Genomic DNA, 19674 nt, shown 5'->3' with positions numbered 1-19674 from the left:
CGTCTCACCTGGCACGGGAGCCTTGATATCTGGAGGTTGGTGAGACACGGGGGTCCGTCTGTGAGCAAAGAGAATTAGGAGGGAAATGCGTTGGGGGGGGGGGGGGGGGGGGGGGGGGGGGGGGAACACAGATTCGGTTCAGACCAGTCCAGGAGAAAGCGTCTGAAAATATCTGCTCGTATAGGTTAACCACTTGCACCGCAAACCTTCACGGAAATGGAGACGTACGTAGATCTGCTTGTCGGTCTGCTATTTCAGCAAAGACCTCGTTTGTTGGGCAGTAACCCGTTGCATAGTAATATATTACTGTAATATTATTACTCAGCTAAGGATAAACGAAGTACAGGGTATAAGTGGTTGACATTTTGTGGCTTCGGACAGGCATCATTAACATGAGAGATTTTGAGAATATAGATATACCTACTTGTTTGAGAATCTGTCTTGTTGTATGTTGGCCAATGCAGCAAATCTGCTGCGTGCTGTTCTCAGGCTGGCGAGTACCTGTGCAGTGATAGGGAGATGCAGTTATAATAATGCAGCAGCAAATTCACCAAAAAAAAACAGACCTCATAGTATAATTAATCACAATCCTGTTTGTTTATACATCGTACAACTCACAGGTGGAAGTTGTTTCGTGATTTTAGAAATGTTTTGCGAATATGTCACCAGGGCCGACTTACAGAGCGTCGCAGTCCCGCCCCCTCGAGAGACCAGGAAAATAAATCGCCGTTCATTTTCCCCATAGACCTTTCAAAAAGTATTTATTTAAAGACGTTTATGCGGACAAAGCAAACTCTTATCTTGTCGTGACAAATCATGACAATAAACACAATGTTTTGGGCCAAACTAGAAAAAAAACGGTTCATTATAATAATTGTAATTATTTGTTTGGTCCAAAATATTGTGTTTGTCATTATTTGTCACGACAAGAGTTGGCATTGTATGACGCTTATAAGGTCTTTAAATAAATACGTTTCGAAATGTCTATGGGGAAAAATGCATTGGGAATTATTTCCTGGGCCTGGCGTCGTCATGAAAGGGGGCGGGACTGCAACGCTTGAGTCTATACCAATGAGCTCCAAGGACCCCCAGGGATCCGACACTTCAGGCCAGGGAATACTGGACTACTCGCCCCGGTGCTTGCCCGTTTTTCCTCCAGGAATTTTCCCCAGTGAGGGGGATAACTTTGTAATATGCTATTGGCCGTTTGTATTCTTTTTGGAAAAATATAAAAAGATACTGCTGTGGAAAGGCTGTATTATTTGACTTATATTGAACCTATAAACAATTTAGTATTATTTAGTATATGTAAGGTTTTGCCCCCTCAAATGGTACCTCGTCAGATAATCCCCACATATCCTACAACAACTTCTGTGAACAGACTGTAGTAGCTTTTCATAAATTATATTTGTACTTAGGCTGTTCTGCTGTCATGAAAGTTTATAGTTAGAGAAATTCAAAGTCCAGCCGTCTGCTGTCCAGCCTCTCCCACCCCTCACTGGGGAAAATTCTGGCAGGAAAACAGAAACGGGGCGAATAGTCTTGTTACCAGGCCAGGACCCTGAAGTGCTATTCACTTAAAATAAGGCTACATCTATAAACACATCTACGTCATCTAGTAGTCTGCAGAACTGAATGATTGCTTATACACACAGTCACACACACACACACACAGTCACACACACACACACACACAGTCACACACACACACACACACACACACACACACACACACACACACACACACACACACACACACCACTACCTAAGCCCCGGCCATGCATGCAACAAAACTCACCTGTGCAAACGGTGTAACTATTAGATCCCCTGTGTAGCTGTAAAGAACAGGAGTGTGTTAACCTTCCGATCATAATATTTGTATTTGTTATACTTCAAACATGAACCCATTCTGAACGGGAACCCCTTTTGGTGTTTTAAGCACTATGTTATCTACAAGCTCATATGCGTGGCACCGAGTGCCGCACTACGAGCTTGTAGGTCTGACTATTTTTGAAAAATCGTGAAAATGTGGCACAGATCTTTGAATATATATTCTATCAGAGCGAAGGTTTTTAACAGAAATCTTTGCTTCTGAGGGGTTCCTGGAACAACATATTTTCAGATGGTGATCGGTGGCCACTTACATTTTTGGGGTCCTTGACATGAAATATTGAGCACCACTGATTTAGAAGATTTTTTTTTTATTTCGACGTCAGGCCTAAATGGGTTCATTTAGTTATGATGTATCGCATGCTGACTTTTATGTTTTGGGGGGGAAAACAGCCTCACAACCTGTGGATTGCAGATGTCACGTGAGTTTGACCAGCTATATATGTGACACAATTTCAACAAGGCTACTATATGCCTCGTCATGATGTCCATGGTGTTTGTGTGTATTCTTAAACCAAATCACAATGTTCTTGTGTATATCTTGTCAATATTGCCCTTACTTGTTAAAGCATGTTTTAGCCAGCTCTATTTACACACTAGTCAACTAGCTGTAATGCATGGAAACAAGCATTATACCAGTCTAATAAGAAATAAGCATTATACCAGTCTAATAAGAAACAAGCATTATGCCAGCAGCCAGTTCTAATAAGCTCACAGCCTACTATGACCGCCAGTTTTATTTCACTATATAGCTGATGATATTGCAGACAAAGGAATGTCAAACTAAACAGAATTTGCCAGCGTTGGCAAGCTTCATCATCACTCACCTTCCACTAATGACAGACTCAAACCTTCGCGACGGCAGAGCTGGCCTAGCAAATAAATATCAAAATATTTCAAAGACTTGCATCTTCAGGTCTATAGGTCACAGACACAGAGAAAATGCCACCTTTTGGAATTAAACAATATAGATGTGTTTATTTTGAGGTCAACAACTTTTTTTCAGAATGCGGCTGTCAGGTTTTCTCTTTTTTTCTTTTCAAGGTAAATATAGTCAATCAACCTTTTCTTTCTATTTATTGTTTTCCCTTTCTCTCTCACACAGGTGGTGTAACGGACGGCTGCGATTCGAAACAGGCCCCCGTAAAATCTGAATCCCCCACGCACCCCCTTCCCCCCCCCCCCCCCTCACTGTATACGTTTTCTTTTCCCTTTTTACCTCCTCTATGATGATGATTTCCTGTTTTGGGGCTATATAGAAGTGTATATTTGTATGTCTCTAAATGTTATGATGAATTGAACAATGAGGTGGACCCTCTTATAAACAAGTGTATAGTGCTTTATCGGGTCGTCCGCTCACAGTTAACAGTTTATCGAGTCGTGCTTGTAAATGTACTGTAATTCTTGCAAACCGTTAATAAATGCAAATCAATCAATCACTCGAAAGCTTACATGTCACCGCCGCTAGCAGCGGTGTCCCTGGACCTGATCTTGGGCGACAGTTCATAGTCGCTGTCTGATCGATACAGGAAGGACTCCCTCCGCTGGCTCTGATGGAGGCTGAAGGCTGGTGGCTTGGGGAGGCCAGGCCCGGCTGGCCCGGCTGGCCCGCTGGGGCCCACGTCCAGGCTGCATGGAGACACCAGAGAGAGAGAGGGGGGGAAAAAAAAACAGGGCATTACTTGGTGTAAAAGTGGCACGTTCTTTTGAAAAAAAAAAAAAAATGGGTCAACGTATTGATTTGTTTTATTTGATTTTGCTTTCAAATGGGGTAGGTATAATGATGAGCTTTTAGCTTCAGCCTGCACCTTTTCGGTGCCGTTCCATTGTCTTATTGAAATGTATTGTAATACATGTTTGTCAAAAAAGGGCCAAAATGCTAAAAAATAAAATAAAAATAAACTTCCAGTTAATTTCCGGTTGTATCCGTTGCTTTTTGCAACCTAGGCTAGAAGAACCATTCATACTTTGGCGAGGAACACAATCTATCATAAACCACTGACCACAAGACAGAGATCTCCGCCATCGGCACTGAAGTGTTGGATTAGACTTTACTCTCGGGGTCTCCCCGTCTCTCCTGCTTTCTAGTTAAAAGAAATTGATTAAAAAAAAAAAAAAAAGGCTTCTAAATCCACAGTTTTCTGAAAAACCTATGTTTCTATGTCAGTGGTTCACTGGTTCTAGAATAGGAGGGTACGGTGTCAGACACACCAAGAACTCCTTTTTAACAAATGTATTTTCTACATATCAGGACAAGCCAGAGCGCGGTGGTCACAAGAACATCTTCTATTGATGATATTCACACGGCTGCCGTCTTGCCAGCAAGGTGGCCAGGTGACACTTCCCATAGAGAGCCCATTCATCCAAACAGAAAAGTCCTCTCTAATTATATTAAACACTGTCAAAATCACCAACATTGCAGCTGTAGGGAAAGCTTGAATCATCCTCCTTCAATCTGTAAAGTTTTTGTTTAATAAAAATCCACCGTAGACATTTTATGAGCTATACTTCCGGTCAAGAAATTCCTTGCAGATGATTATTTTCGAAGTATCAGAGTATGGAAGCGCTCGTTATCAGTAAAGCAACCTCCTACTGCATTATGTGCACATTGAAAACAGGTGGTACGCATGGGCCGTTGAGTGAGAGTCAACGAGCACTTCCAAACTCCAGCACTTAGAAAGAATCATCTGCAAGGAATTTATTGACAGGAAGTAGCTCATAAAATGTCTACGGTGGATTTTTATGAGCTACAGCTGCAATGTTGGTGATTTTGACGTTGTTTAATATAATTAGAGAGGACTTTTCTGTTTGGATGAATGGGTTGTCTATGGGAAGTGTCACCTATAGGTATCACCTTGCTGGCAAGATGGCAGCCGTGTGAATATAGCTAATATCAGTGGTTCTCAAACAATTTCATGTCAAGTACCCCACAAATTATATGTAACTGTCCGCCGGCCTCCATCTGGAAATATAGGCACTCGGTGCTGTGCTATGAGCTTGTAGATCTGCTATTTTGCAATAGCTAAAGTATAGCATAATGCTTTAAAACACCAAAAGGGGTTCCCGTCCTGAATGGACCAAAACACTTTACCGAGAGAGATAGAGAGAGAGAGAGAGAGAGAGAGAGAGAGAGAGAGAGAGAGAGAGAGAGAGAGAGAGAGAGAGAGACTCTATTGTAATAGTAATTAGTTCTATTAGTAGAGGACAGACAGACAGACAGACAGACAGAAGCAAATATTTCTCCACCATGGCAGGTTTACAAGATTCTAATTCACATTATGGAAATCCATGTGCCCTTCAAGAGCACTGCACACTGGAGTATTGGACATTACAGTATGGCACCAGTAGAGCGTTGTTATGGTCCCGTTCTAAGAAGGGATTTCACCTTCACCTGCGTCAGTCCATAAGGCAGGGATTATGGAATGGTTGTAATCAAGGAGGGTCCTTAAAAGATTAGTTAACGTCGGTAACATGCGCGAGCGTGTGCGTGTGTGTGTGTGTATTATTATTACCCTTATTATTATTATTATTATATTCCATATGTTCGGATCAACATATGGAATTAATTCCGTACTGGCCATATATGGAGCGTGTCTTGAGTGTACAGGGTTTGATGAGGTCAGATCAATAAGAGTTGCCGGGCCGACTCCATATATGCGGATCTACAGTAGGTGATGATCCAGTCCTTCTCTGTGTGTGGTTATCCAGGGTTAGATGAGGTCAGTGTCGTGGTCTTCATATATGGAGATGGCCATATATGGTGGTTATGTCATGTCACGGGGGTGTGATGTCATGAGGCGTGACCATATATGGAGGCTTTAATTAAGGGTCTCCGTGATGTCACGAGGTCAGATCCATACATGGAGATCTAAGGATGTCACGTGATGTCACAAGGCATGATGGATTGGCAACCGTATATGGTGGTGTGACGGACTGACGCGAGACGCAGGGTTTCATAGTAAGTGTGACTTTCGGTCGGGGGAAGAAAAAAAAATGATTATACAAGCAGTCAGATATTGACTGATGAAAAGTGTGCCATGTTGTGCGGAAGTAATATAGAAACGTGTGATGCATTGCAAAGCATCATAGAAATTAAAGGAGAATTCCATGCTAGAATGCTTTCTTATCTTTCTTTGTAGTTGTTACGTCTCCACCAAAGAGGTCCAGGTGTTTTTTTGTGCAAAAACTCCTTATTGGCTATTTCCCCTACCATAAGCCCTCAATGAATTGCATTGCATTGAATGGGAATTGAATGGGGCTATGGGGTGTTATGCTAGTTCGCTTATTTCCATCGAAAGAAGTAGTAAAGTGTGCCGCTTGGGATATTATTTACATTATGAAGAGAGGATATATACAAAGAAATTATAATTTTGAGCGATGGAAATAAGGGAATTAGCACAACACCCCATAGCCCCATTCAATTCAATGCAATTCATTTAGGGCTTATGGTAGGGGAAATAGCCAATAAGGAGCTTTTGCACAAAATAACACCTGGACCTCTTTGGTGGGGACGTAACAACTACAAAGAAAGGTAAGAAAGCCCTTTAGTATTTTAGTATTTAAACTGTTACCTGGTGAATCATAATCGCATTGAATTGTGAGAGCAGTGCCATTAATGCACACCTCTACTGAATCAGCAGGTTCTTTGAGTGTGAGAGAAACTGAGAACTCACTGACTGAGTGAAATGAAAGACTGCTGTGAGAATTACCGTCCGTTTGAGTCCGTTTAACTGGCCAAATCATGAGAACGCATTAGTGTTATCTTCTCAGATAAGCTTTAAGATATGCGACTGCGTGGTTTCTGAAAGAAAGTAAGGCTATATGCGATACCTATCACACACAAGCACATTTTAGTTTATAAGTAAGGCTATACAATATACCCATCACGCACATGTAACACGTATGTTACAAATGTGTAATGTTTTCATGTCAATGTACTGTAGGTATTTGGCAAGCATTTTCACAGACACTCTTGTCTAGCGTGACTTATTAGGGATACAATCAGAGTAATTGGAATGAGCCCCTATAGCAAACAAAGAACATGGGTAAATGGTTACAAGTAGAGTGCAATGAAAACGACGTAGCGCTAGTGCCTTTATGCAAGGCGCTTTACAGAGATTGTGTATTACATTCACACACACACAGTCACACACCGATGCCGGAGGAAAGGAAACCATGCAAAGCACCAACCTGCACATCGGGAGCAATTAGGGGTTCAGAGTCTTGCTCAAGGACACTTCGACACTAACTCTGGGGGAGCCCCGGGTTTGAACTGGGAACCTTGCGGTTCCCATCCGGTCACTCTAACCCGGAACCTGCACTGCCGCGGCCGCCCCAGAGGCCCACGTCTAGTTCAACAGCCTCTCGCTGAAAATAAATCGACGTTCCATGTTTGTGAGGGAATGGTGAACGTTCCAGTTGACCTACAACACCGAGTTGCTCTGCGGGAACAACCGCAGTTGCAACAGATACGGCTTAAAATCAATGTTTAACTCATTCTGGACGAAACCCCTTTTGGTGTTTTAATTCAGCATTATGTTATACTTTAGCTACTTAAAAATAGCAGACCAACAAGCTAGTGGCGCGCTATACGAGCTTGTATAGGTCTGCTATTTTTGAAAAATCATGAACATGCGGCACAAATCTTTGAATATATATATTCTTTCAGAAGACTTTCTGAACGTCAGGGTTAAAGGTCGAGGGAACAGAGGCTCACTGCCCCCTCCCTCTCCTCCAGCTGGGAAATATATATTCACACATCCAGCCAGCCAGTTGAGATATCCTCCTGGCTATCTGGAGGTTCTAATATGTATTCACACATCCAGCCAGCCAGTTGAGATATCCTCCTGGCTATCTGGAGGTTCTAATATATATATTCACACATCCAGCCAGCCAGTTGAGATATCCTCCTGGCGATATTATATCTGGACTCAACTTTCCAGCTCCTGGATTATTGAACGATGACTATGAACAGTAAACCAGTAATGAGGTAGAATAGGGCAGTGAACATTATTTCATATTTATGATATTAAATGATGATATTATTTTGAAAACCGCAAAAAAAAAGGGGGCATATATTACTAATTATACTATTAAAGTAGAGGCTATTATAGAATTAAGGATTCAAATATGTTTTGACACAGAATCAAATGATTCACTCTCTCTCCTGTTCTCACCACCTAAAGTTGTAGAATGGTATACTAAATACTCAAAAAAACAACAGCCACCAGCCGTTCTCCCAACGCACAGAACAGTATGGCGCGGAACTACTAGGGGAACATTCACTTCACGTTCCACCTTGTGACACTTTCAAAAACTGCACACCAAAACAACAAAAGACTCTTGGCAACAGCTGTGTGTGTAAACCCATTTTGGACTGAGGTCGATAAAAGAATAAGGCTTCTAAATCCTAATAGTTTTCTGAAAAACCCATGTTTCTATGTCAGATTTGTGCCACGTTTTCACAAAAAAAAAATAGCAGACCTGCAAGCTCATAGCGCGCCACTCGGTGGCGCGCTATGAGCTTGTAGATCTGCTATTTTTCAATAGCTAAAATATAACATAATGCTTAAAACACCAAAGGGCCCAAATGGGTTAAACATGTGCTTGTTTCACATGCAGCTCAGCTCAGTTCATGTGCTCCATATGCACACTGGAGTGAAACGGAAGAAAAAGAAAGAATGGAAACGCATATTTTTCAAAACGTATAACGTTCTACAAGATCACAACATATAGCCTATCGACATCATGCCATATGTCGTGAGCTTGTACATCAGACATTTTATTAAGCATGTTCGAAAAGAAAAGAAATATAGCCTTACTACCTGTATGATTTTTGCAGTTTCCTCTTGGTTCCTCGTGCCCTGCCGAAGTGTCCTTGGTACTGGACGTTCCGCAACTCTGCCATCACGCGGCGTCGCTCAGGTGAAGTGTCAGGAGAAGGTGGCTATGACTGCAGTGCATCTGCCGACAGAGGAAGAAAAGCATCACAGTTTCCAGCACGTATTTCTTTCCGTTCTTCCAGAATGTGTTATCTCTCCGTCCTGTGAACTGTGTCAGATTCTACTATAGTTGCACCCTCTCTCTCAGCCAACTCAACTCCATCTGGCTGCTCACACCTGCTCGCCGTAAAGCTGATTAGTTGGATGAGTTCAGGGAACAATCTGCATGTGGGTCTGTGTGTCCTGACACACCCTCGCTGTAGCGTGCTGGATATCAGTCATAGGAAGGAAGACGTGCGGCAAGCCATTTTAACTTTTAATCAAACCAGCGACGCAATTTCTCCTAGGAAGAATGGAGTCATGGCAATTCATTTTGGATAGGACGAATGTCATTGTGCATAGCTTAAATGACAGTTGTGGATAGGAGGAATGTCATTGTGGATATCTGAAACGTTCATTTTGACTAAGCAAGAACTGAATTACAGATATCTGGAATACATATATGACCAGTCTAGCTATTAAATGTTAAAACAGCTTTTTAAATAAAACTTTAACACACATTAAACCTGGCTGGGGGCCCTGTTTCAGGCATGTAGGTGAACATAAAACAAAACAATATAAAAATACATTCTGATAATTTAATATTTTTTGCCATTTGTCATAATAATGGAGCATAGGTTTTAAGTTGGTAATAATGACCAACTCTGTGTGGTGAAGAGGTTATAGGTATTGTATTGTGGCAAGACTCCCTTCCCATATAGCCAAGTTACAGTAGCATTAATGTGTTGCTTAACAGCAGCAGCTGACAATGCACAAGTGTGTGACGTAGCCAAGTGTGACGTATAGCTAAGCTAAGTGAAGCCTTAGGGAAGCCTTAAGGATTACGGTTCGGTATTGGGGATGCAGTTATGAGATATCCAATGGTCAAGGACCCATGAAGACAGCTGTAGTGCAGCTTAACAGGGAACGCCGTTTAGGTGGAGGTGTTAGATGGAAAGTGCCTTGTGTGCCATTATGGAACGGATCACTGGGAAAATGTAAGTGTGCTTTGAGATAAGCATACGGATGCAATCGAGTGGCCATTCACCTGACTTTAGTGGCTAAAGTCCAACAGGTGGTTGAGCCCCATTCTTGGCCGAAAACATGATTCTCTCTCTCTCTCTCTGTGTGATTCACTCCATCCATCCGATTCTTTAATACGAGCTCCGTGGTCGCGGACATAATCACCTCCGGGAAGAGAACTTCAAGTTAAATTTAAATGGGATGGAGAAGTTACTGATACTGTAGCTACCTTTGCCCATTCTAAACGCATCTTAGTTCAACACTATCATTATTATTAAAGTATGCATGCATGCATGCTTTGTTAGACAACAGAAGAGAAACGCTTGAGAGGTTGTAGAAGGGGTGATATGATTCAACCGGGAAACATTAGATTTGAACCATTATTTAATACTTTGGCTATTCAAAAAAAAGCAGATATACAAGCAGATATACATAGCAGACAGTCGCACTATGAGCTTGCACAGTAGATCTGCTTTTTATAAATTTATCTTCAAAAAATGTGCTATATATAGAAATATTTTGAGACGGGTCTCTTCTGGGGCCAAATTCATATAATTTCGAGGGTCCTTGACACGAATAGGTTTGAGAACGACTGATACCAAAGCTAGGATTTAGAAGACATGTTTAGACCTAAAGTCCTAAAGGGTTAAACCCTATATACTTTATTGATCAGAGTACCGAAGGGCTTTATATTATATACTTGGTATGCTAGCATTTCCCTCTATACCAAAACCTGGCCAAAAAAATTGCCGATCTACAAGCTCACGTGTCTTGTTGTGACGCATGAACTCATGGAGAATGTTCGCCTCAGAATAGGGAGCTAGTTTGAGATAAGGAGGAACCTTGTATTGCATATAACAAATCAGAATCACCCAACGATATATTGCTGCCAGCTCATGGAAGCATATCTTTACTTACTCATGAATGTCATTTTGTGTTGCATTATTTAACATACTGCTATGTGTGTACAGACATTTTACACCACATTTTGTGAATTTAGAGGTCCAGTATTTGACTTAGTTTGCTTGTACATTTGACTTGAATTGAATGGTCACTTTTACACACAGGGCAAGAATACCATTTTGCTTGCACACCAGACGTTTGTCATTGAAGAACAATAAACATTACTTCTCCTCTGTGAATGCATTGCAGCCATTACGAATATTAGGAGGAAACGACCCTGGAAGTTATGACACATTTATTGGATGACATTAAAAAAAAACATACTTGGTATGTTGAGCAATGAAATGGTATAGCAAAGCCCTTATCTGGTAAGCACAGATGGTGGGCCTTATCTTGCACGCCACTTTACCCCTCATGCCTAAACCTTTTAGGCATAATTTACTATTTTAATAGTCTGGATTTTCGGTGGTGTGAGGTGACCACTGGAATGACGTTGAGCGGTGGCGAGTAAAAACAGAGAGAAGGGCGGTGGCGGTGGTTTGCTCTTCACCGCGGCTCGTGACGTCATGTTGTAGTTCGGTGGTCACCCCGCCACCGAAAGTCCAGACTATGAATGAGCCTTCATACCGTCTCCCCACAAACACAAATACAAAACACATGTGCTTTTAATCCATTCCTAGTGCTTCCATTTCAATAGTGACGCCAGAAGAGAACGTATTAATCCTTTCCCCGACACGCTTGTTTGATCCTTAACAAAATCATCATACCTAATTAGTTGTCATCATAATAGAGACGTCCTCTTTTGACAGGCACATTTCCTGTCATTCGTTTCAATGGGGAGAGGTGTTAACACCAATATGGTAAAACTGCAGAATCACACTTTAACTGTGTAATTGTGTGTCCGTCCTGCTGCATGGCATTGAAATAAACTTGATTTAGGCAGCGTTTACCAAATACCAAAACCACAGGATGCGATTTGGAATCACACATCAAATCATTTCTGTTGTATACATTTAAAAAAACATGTTATTGTAGCAATGATTAATGTATCTGAATTAGAATTACCCTACGATCTTGTTGTTTTTGCCGTTTTATTTTCTTTTTTGAGTTTGTCTTGTATTATTAAAAAATAAAAATAAATCATGATTCTGTAATTCATTGTTTTAAATGATGATTCTGTAATTCATTGTTTTAAATGATGATGTCTGCATTATCATTAAATAAATCTTAATAAAAATAAGAAATAAATTACCCTACGACCGTGAATCATTGAAAACTGGCAAGGGAACATACTCAATTCCAGGTGTTTGGGCGGCCGGCGCGGCAAGAGTGTACTTTCCACTGTCATTCAGACTACAGGGAATAGAGGTGAAACATTTAATGGTGCATAAACAGTTTCATTGGGATAGTTCGCCGCGTGTCAAAAAAATATGATTTCAACAGAAATCACACGTTGACTCTGATAAACCCAAAATCGGATACAGAGTTTACGATTCAATACATCGCAAAGTCAATAATAAATCGCGCAGTAAATAGCAGATCTACAAGCACGCGTGCCATTTGTGACGCGTTTTACCCCCCCCCCCCCCCCCCCGACAGCGGCACGCAACTATAAGTATAATTCGGGCTAAAGAAGGCACACGTGGGAAGTTGCAGCCTTAGAGTACAGTCACTCTGGGCCACCGTAGACCTTGGAGTACAGGTACGCTGGGCCACCGTAGACCTTAGAGTGCAGTCACTCTGGGCCACCGTAGACCTTGGAGTACAGGTACGCTGGGCCACCGTAGACCTTAGAGTGCAGTCACTCTGGGCCACCGTAGACCTTGGAGTACAGGTACGCTGGGCCACCGTAGACCTTAGAGTGCAGGTACGCTAGTTTCTCCGCGCGGGTCTTCCTCAGGAGGGGCATCCACTCCCAGTGGGGCAGCTCCACCGGCCTGTAGCCGGCCAGCTGCAGCTGCCTCCTCTTCAGCGCATGCAGGCCCAGCAGCTGGTGCGAGCGGTAACAGTAATGGCTCCTGTTGGACACCTGGATGGCTAGCTTGACCGGCGAGGACGCCTTCAGGGAATCGGGCTCTCCGGCGTGAACCGTCCTGGGGAAAGCCCCTTCGGCCAAATCCGCCCCTCCTCCTTCTACGGGGTCCATCCCGCGAAGAGGAGGAGGGGCGTGTCGGTGGACGGCGGGACGGGTGGCGTTTCTGGACTTGGTCAGCTGTGTCAGCAGCTCCTCGGTGAGCACAACACCCGCGTTGGTTTTCTCCCAGCCGTGATGGACCGGAGAAGGACCGGCCGAGAAACTCGTCTCCGGCGGGGACGACGACGAGGTCTCCTCCAACGGCAGCGGCCGCCCGGCGCCGTCCAGATGAACTTCCAGGTCGATGGAGCGCGTGTGCGGGAGGATCATCCGCTTGGACACAAACCGCGGGCCTCCCAGGAGATCCCGCAGTGCACACTCCGCCTCTTGGACCTCCAGCTTCCGACACACGTCAGACTGGGCGTATTTCCACAGCGTGGCCGCCACCTCTTCCCTCAGCCGGCGGCCGAGCCGAGGGCCCGTCCAGCGAGGGAGCTCCAGGCCCACCGTTCCGTCCAACGTGAACAGGTCCTTCTTCAGGTCCAGCTTCGGGAGCTGCGTCGCCAGGGAGATGAACTCGGGGCTCAGGGCCAACGCCAGCAGGTCCTCCGGGAGCTCGGAGACGAAGGCCAGACCGAGGAGCCCGGTGAGAAGATGCTCCGGGTGACGCTGGAACTCGTCCTTCCTCCGCCTCATGGCCTGCGTGAGGCTGGAGTAGAGGGCCGGGTGCTGGCTGGGGAGGACTCCCAGCGTGCCGAAGGCCCACAGCAGCTTCGCACAGTCTTTGCTCCGGCAGTGCGACGCCAGCGAGGGCAACCGCTCGGCCACGGCGTTCAGGACCCGGTCGTCGCGGTAATGCAGCGCGGACGAGGCCAGCACCACGTGCATCAGCCCCTGGACGTTCATGTCGGGGGCCCGGCGGGGCACTTCCCGCGCCATGGCCTTCAGCCACGGCCGGTGGTCGAGCCAGCTGAAGCGCAGCAGCTTCATCACGTTGACCACGGCGAAGTCGCTCATGTCCGCCACCACGGAGTGGGCCTTGTCCACCAGGCAGTACACGGCGGCGTCGGAGAGCGACGTCTGGGACTTGAAGAGCGCCAGGCACACGGCGCCGACCTCCTCCGGCTGCAGCGCGGAGAGGTGCTGCAGCAGGAGCTGCTCCACGGGACGGACCAGGTCCGCCGGGCACCGCCGGCCTTCCCCCATGACGTACAGCAGCTGGACCAGCTCGGGGACGCCGACCTGTCCCAGTAGACGCCGCGAGCCGACCGCGGCGTAGAGGCTCTCGAGGAACGCGGGCGCCCGTCTCCCCAGGCAGCGCCACAGGTCGGCGGCCAGCAGCAGCTGGCGGAGGTCCATGCTCCCGCGCTCCGCCCGGGAGCACAGCTCCGCCTCGTAGAGCGTCAGCGCGCCGTGTCCGCGCGGCAGCCCCAGCCACACGAAGGCCCGCAGCGCCCGCAGCAGCTGGGCGTCCGTGAAGCGCCGCAGGTTCTCCGCCGCGGTGTGGTCGCGGAGGAGCGCGACGAAGCGCGCGTCGCCCAGCACCGCCGGGGGCGTCTGGTCGTCGGCGCGCAGGCTGGCAAGCCGCCCGAGGAGCTCGGTGAACGCGCCGGGGTCGTCCATGGCGGCCTCCTCCTGGAGGAAGGCCTCGTCGACGTCGACGACGGCGGTGGGCCGGCAGCTCAGGTCGAGCGCCACGGAGGCGTAGTACTCCGGCCGGCACCGCTGGAAAGCACGCGGGTCGTGCCCGGCGACGACGTCCGGTGTCTGCACGGCGTCACGGGAGGAGGAGGACGACGACGACGACGGCTCGTCCTCGGAGGCTTTGCCGAAGAAGGCCAGGTCCACCAGGGTGTTTTTGGTGCTGGACAGCCACCGCGAGGAGCTCACGCTGTAGCGGTTGCTCTGCTGCCTGAAGGCACCCGCCGCGGCCAGGGCGGACGTCGTCGAACAGCGCTCGTCGTCCGCTCCCCACTCCGTCTCTCTCCCGCGCGGCGGCGGCCTGTTCTGGCTCCCGCGCGGCGGTCGGGCGACCCGAGGGTAGGACGGGGGGTTGTACAGCAGCTTGTAGCTACCTGGTATGGACGCCTCCCTTCTCTCCTCCTCCTCCTCCTCCTGTGGCGGCTCGACGCCACAGGCCTCGGGTCTGCCATGATTGGCTGTCCGGTGCAGAGGTCGCGCCCGGAGGAAATGCCGTCCGCCCGGCGGGAAGAGACGGCGCAGCCCGGCCGCGCGTCGACAGGGCTCCCAGGCAGACATACACACTCAAATCTAAAAAAAAAAAAAAGGGCAAAAGAGAAAGGATTTGGTTTAAAAAAAAAAAAAAAAGTCTATTCATTTGGGCTAAGAGTGACAGATATCTCATCCATAGTCACGTTGCAATTACGGCAAGGTAAAGTCCATTTATTGATTTTCTGAAGGGTATAGGTCTTACTTCAGTATTTATGATTATAGTGTATGACACAGAATATTATCCAAGTATAATTACACGAAATCTCTACGTGCATGTTAGTGTATAATACGTATCCGTCATTCAGACATTCACGCATCTCGAGAGAAACGCCTGAGCGATCATCTTAAAATGTGTCGTGTGTATCACACTCACAGGCATGTATGGAAAAATCCATCCAACTGTACAGAAGTTAGAACCACCAATCCGAACAATATTGCCATTAATGCCATATAAGGGCATACAACTTAATATACATCCCCTGTGTGACCATTTATACGGATGACATCAGGGATCTCCACATATGAGCATTAAAGGGACAAACCGACAAAGACAGACAGATACAGTAGCTATATCCATATATGGGCACACCTGTCACAATGATTCCATTGTAGCGAACGCAGTGAGCACTAACTATGAGACCTAGCAGATCATGTCTGTCTGTGTGTGTGTCTGTGTCTGTCCCGCTGTTACGTCACCATGACTCAGCCATAACCATATAAGGAGTCCCCAAAGCAGCTATACGTCCAAAACCCAAATATGTACGAGCTGCGTTCGCTTCCCGCGTTTGCGCGTCTTACTTGTTTGAGATAATCATTTTTGCATAATGTTGAGAAAGGTTCATGCATTGTGAAACATTTTCAGAAAATAGTACAAATAGCAGCTCTACAAGCTCACAACAACGTGACATATTGTGACTTGTGAGCGTGTAGATCTGATCTTTCCACAAATATTTGAAAAACATTTTGAGTATACAACATTAAATATGAACCCAGTTCAAATATGATTAATTTGAGGGGTCACGTGCACAGCCTGCAAAGGTGGCCTATGGCAGTGCTTCCCAAAGTGGGGTCCGGGGACCCCCAGGGGTCCTTGAGGGAGTTCCAGGGGGTCCCCATCAGCTAAATGATAGTTTGGAACCAAATGGAATGAAACTCAGAGTGTACAAATGGAAGCAAATGGACCCTAACCGGTCAATTTGGTTCCATTTGTACACTCTCAGAGTTAAATTAACATTGATTTTTACAATATAAATTGGGCTTCCCAGAGATAGAAATGCCATTGAATGGGGGTCTGTAGACTAATATGCAGGTCAGCATGGGGGTCCTTGAAATTAAACAGGTTGAGAATCACCGCTAGAGCCGTAAAACTCTTCTCTTATGGGAGTCCCTGACATATTATTTTCAAATGACATGAAAAGGTTGTTCTAATAAACTGTAGTATAGTACACATAATATTAATCAGAAGTGGGATATGTGAAGGCTGCTGGCCTGCTGCTGCACAGTCCCGTGTAGCCCCGCAAGCAGAACCCGAATGTAGTAAAGTTTCTGACACTTTTATGACTTTACCCATTGGGTCCTGCTCCACGCTGGGCTGCCGCCAGTTACACACACACAAATACAATGTAAACACGCCATGAGACGGACTTCTGCACGCTTTTACCATGTTTATTCATGTATTGACTTACGAATGTGCGAACTATAAGTACCTTACATACCATACCGACACATCTCCTGTGTCGCGGAAGCCGTTAAGTATTTTTAATCCATGATTGATTAAAAATGTCGCTTCTTCCTACCTTGTTTATTGACACCTCATTGTACCGCCTATCTGGCTAGCTAGTGGTGCTACAGCTATGACGGAGCAGATCAGAGGCAGGGACATAGCCCGCAAAGCCAACCGCACATCGGGAGGCGGTACAATAAAACGGTAAATAAACAAGAAGAAATCAAAGCGACATTTTTAATCAAACATGGATTAAAAATACTTAACGGCTTCCGCGACACAGGAGATTTTATCAGAGGTATGTAAGGTACTTATAGTTCGCACATTCATAAACAAACACAATAAAAAGCGCGGTAATAGCGCGCCGATCGAAGAAAGGTTGAGTTTGTGTATATCCGCGTTCCAACAATCGCATTGGAAAATCTTAGCATGACCAGGGACCCTACCTAAAGCGACATCAAATTTCATAAAAGCTTTAGGTAGGGTTCCGAGAGGGGCTAAGTAAGAAGAGGCCGACGCCCTAGGGAGGGAGGGACGCTATTAAACAAGCACTCCCCCTCACATCTTGTTTTATGGCATGTTGCAAAAATCAAAATGGCGGCTCGATATTGTCACTCTTGGAATATTTTGGACAGAAAGTAGCTCATAACATCTTTACGGGGGACTTTTATGATAAACAAGCGACACCAGATTGAAAGAGGATAATTCAAGCTTGGACTACAGCTGCAATGTTGGTGAGTTTAACGTAATTTAAGACCAGGAGATCACAAACCAATGCAAAACCAAAACCATGCATAGGAAGTCGATGGAGGTTATTGCAACTCTAGATTCAGCCAATTGTAAAAAAATCTAGAGTTGCAAATTGCGGCTAAAATCAATAATGTATTGAAAACGACGGACTAAAATGCATCGCACAGCCACATGGTAGCCTCTTTAACAATTTGGCGTCTTTTGCATGTGTACTAGCCCCTCTTGGAACCCTCCATAAAGCTTTTATGAAATTTGGACTTTAAGCTTCTATCTGAGTCTAAAAAATGTCAGAAACTTCAGTAGCATTTGGGTTCTGCTTGTGGGGTAGCCCCACAAGCAGAACCCAAATGGTACTAAAGTTCTGGCATTTGGTAGACTTTACCCCATTGGGTCCTATTCCACGGTCGGGTGCCACCTGGTACCGAACAGAAATAAACATAAATACGTCGGATACGTCGTTGCGGCGCCGTTTGAGGGCTTCTGTTTGTTTGAGTTATTCTGAATGTGTGAACTATAAGTACCTATAAATACCGCTGCGAATTCTCCTGTGCCGCGGAAGCCGTTAAGTATTTTTAATCTATGTTTGATTAAAAATGTCGCTTCTTCCTACCTTGTTTATTGACACCTCATTGTACCGCCTATCTGGCTAGCTAGTGGTGCTATAGCTATGACGTTAGCCGGCAAAGCCAACCGCACATCGGGAGGCGGTACAATAAACGGTAAATAAACAAGAGGAAATCAAAGCGACATTTTTAATCAAACATGGATTAAAAATACTTAACGGCTTCCGCGACACAGGAGATATTCTCAGAGGTATGTATAGGTACTTATAGTTCGCACATTCGGAAACCATAACAGGAAAAAATGTAGTAATACCGCGCAGACAGACTAAACGAGGAGTTTGTTTATATCCGCGTTCCAACAATTGCATTAGAAAATTTTGTAATGTCGAGGAACCCTACATAAAGCGATCATCCAAATTTCATAAAAGCTTTATGGAGGGTTCCGAGAGGGGCTACTTGTGGGGCTACATGTGTACATACATGTTCGGAGCTGGAGTTGTAAGTGTCACTCCAAGGTCTACAGGGGGAAGAGGACATGATAGGAGTGGATTGAAAATGTCTAAAATCGATCAAATACTATCTACGAGAGTCTAAATCTCAGGCTATGCTAGAATAATCATGCTTTGTCCTTGAATCTCAAACAAAACTAAATTATATTTAATATATAACAACAGTTCGTGTCCCCGGGGGGGGGGCGTGCAACCCGTGTGCTCTGTTTCCCCCGTTTTAACTTTCGTTCACTGAGTGTATGTTTATAATTATAATTAATATGAATAACTCACCACTGTGTGTGTGAATAAAACGTTGAGGCTCTGAGGTTCTAACTTCTGCTGCAGCATCATGCTGCTTCCTGTTTGCTAAGGTCGTGACGGCAACTCTGCTGGGTCAAACTTCAAAAGGCGATACGAAACGGTGCGCGTGCGTGCGAGTGTGTGTGCGGGTGCGCGCGTGTGTGTGTGTGGATTGTGGAATGACAGCGCCCTCTCCCGGGCTGTATTGGTCACTGCAGTAATGCTATGCTTTCCAGGGAGGTCATTTCATGTTTGGGTTCATTTTAACATCTACTCGGGCTTTTTGTGGGCTTAGTTGATTCTTAATTGATTCAGTATTTAGATAGTTGATATAAATTGTATCACACACGCTCCCTTCCCATATACGTTCTATTGTGGTTCTATTACTTTTTCCAATTACTTTTTATCAGTTGAATGTAGTAGCCTAAAATGTAGGCTACTACATTTGTGGCAAATATATAAGGGTAGATCAGAATCTACAACTGCCATTCTGCCTGCCTGCCTGCCTGCTATTTTTGCTATTCTCTTGTGTTTTGTGGAGAGACAATTTAGCAATATGAAAGGATTTGCCTTTAATGGTTATGCCGAAAATAGTAACACTACGTTGAAAAGGGTTATTAAAGTAAGTATGTGTGTGGGGTTGGGTATTGTAACCAATGAGCAAGAGGCTTGTGACTATAATGAAGTTCCACGTTAGATCCATTGAAACACAGGTTATTTTTCTCACTCTCGTTTCTTCCTCTCA

At 45.2% G+C, this 19674-nt stretch overlaps 2 protein-coding genes across 6 annotated transcripts in view; both read right to left on the bottom strand.

Moving 5' to 3' along the window:
- LOC308324496 (3',5'-cyclic-AMP phosphodiesterase 4C-like) overlaps positions 1 to 10055 on the bottom strand; it is a 31586-nt gene extending 21531 nt beyond the window's left edge. For 2 of the 3 annotated variants that reach the window (XR_013964920.1, XM_080776541.1), the window contains exons 1-7: positions 9919 to 10055; positions 8715 to 8853; positions 3343 to 3519; positions 2718 to 2762; positions 1799 to 1835; positions 425 to 501; positions 9 to 58 (exon numbers count right to left, since the gene is read on the bottom strand). Coding sequence is in view for 2 of the 3 variants with exons in the window: in XM_080776541.1 (XP_080632667.1) it covers positions 9 to 58; positions 425 to 501; positions 1799 to 1835; positions 2718 to 2762; positions 3343 to 3519; positions 8715 to 8797 (469 nt within the window). In the remaining variant the exon portion in view is untranslated. The remainder of the gene's footprint in view (positions 1 to 8; positions 59 to 424; positions 502 to 1798; positions 1836 to 2717; positions 2763 to 3342; positions 3520 to 8714; positions 8854 to 9918) is intronic. The other variant, XM_080776542.1, reaches the window with a different exon arrangement.
- A 2345-nt stretch (positions 10056 to 12400) lies between these two features.
- fastkd5 (FAST kinase domains 5) lies at positions 12401 to 18993 on the bottom strand. 3 transcript variants are annotated; one of them, XM_080776540.1, is made up of 3 exons: positions 18921 to 18993; positions 12652 to 15141; positions 12426 to 12519 (listed from the first exon to the last, which is right to left on the bottom strand). In XM_080776540.1, exons 2-3 carry the CDS (start codon positions 15127 to 15129, stop codon positions 12466 to 12468), a joined length of 2532 nt encoding a protein of 843 aa, XP_080632666.1. In that variant the 5' UTR covers positions 15130 to 15141; positions 18921 to 18993; the 3' UTR covers positions 12426 to 12465. The 3 variants fall into 3 exon arrangements, with proteins under 3 accessions (XP_080632664.1, XP_080632665.1, XP_080632666.1); XM_080776538.1 differs by having other exon boundaries at positions 12401 to 15141; XM_080776539.1 differs by having other exon boundaries at positions 12401 to 15134; positions 18921 to 18955.
- Positions 18994 to 19674: the final 681 nt, after the last annotated feature.

The sequence above is a fragment of the Protomyctophum bolini genome (assembly GCF_963924005.1).
Source record: "Protomyctophum bolini genome assembly, chromosome: 11".
Classification (NCBI taxonomy): Eukaryota; Metazoa; Chordata; class Actinopteri; order Myctophiformes; family Myctophidae; genus Protomyctophum; species Protomyctophum bolini.
The sequence above is the reverse complement of the archived record's forward strand: the minus strand, read 5'-3'. Positions and strand labels throughout refer to the sequence as shown.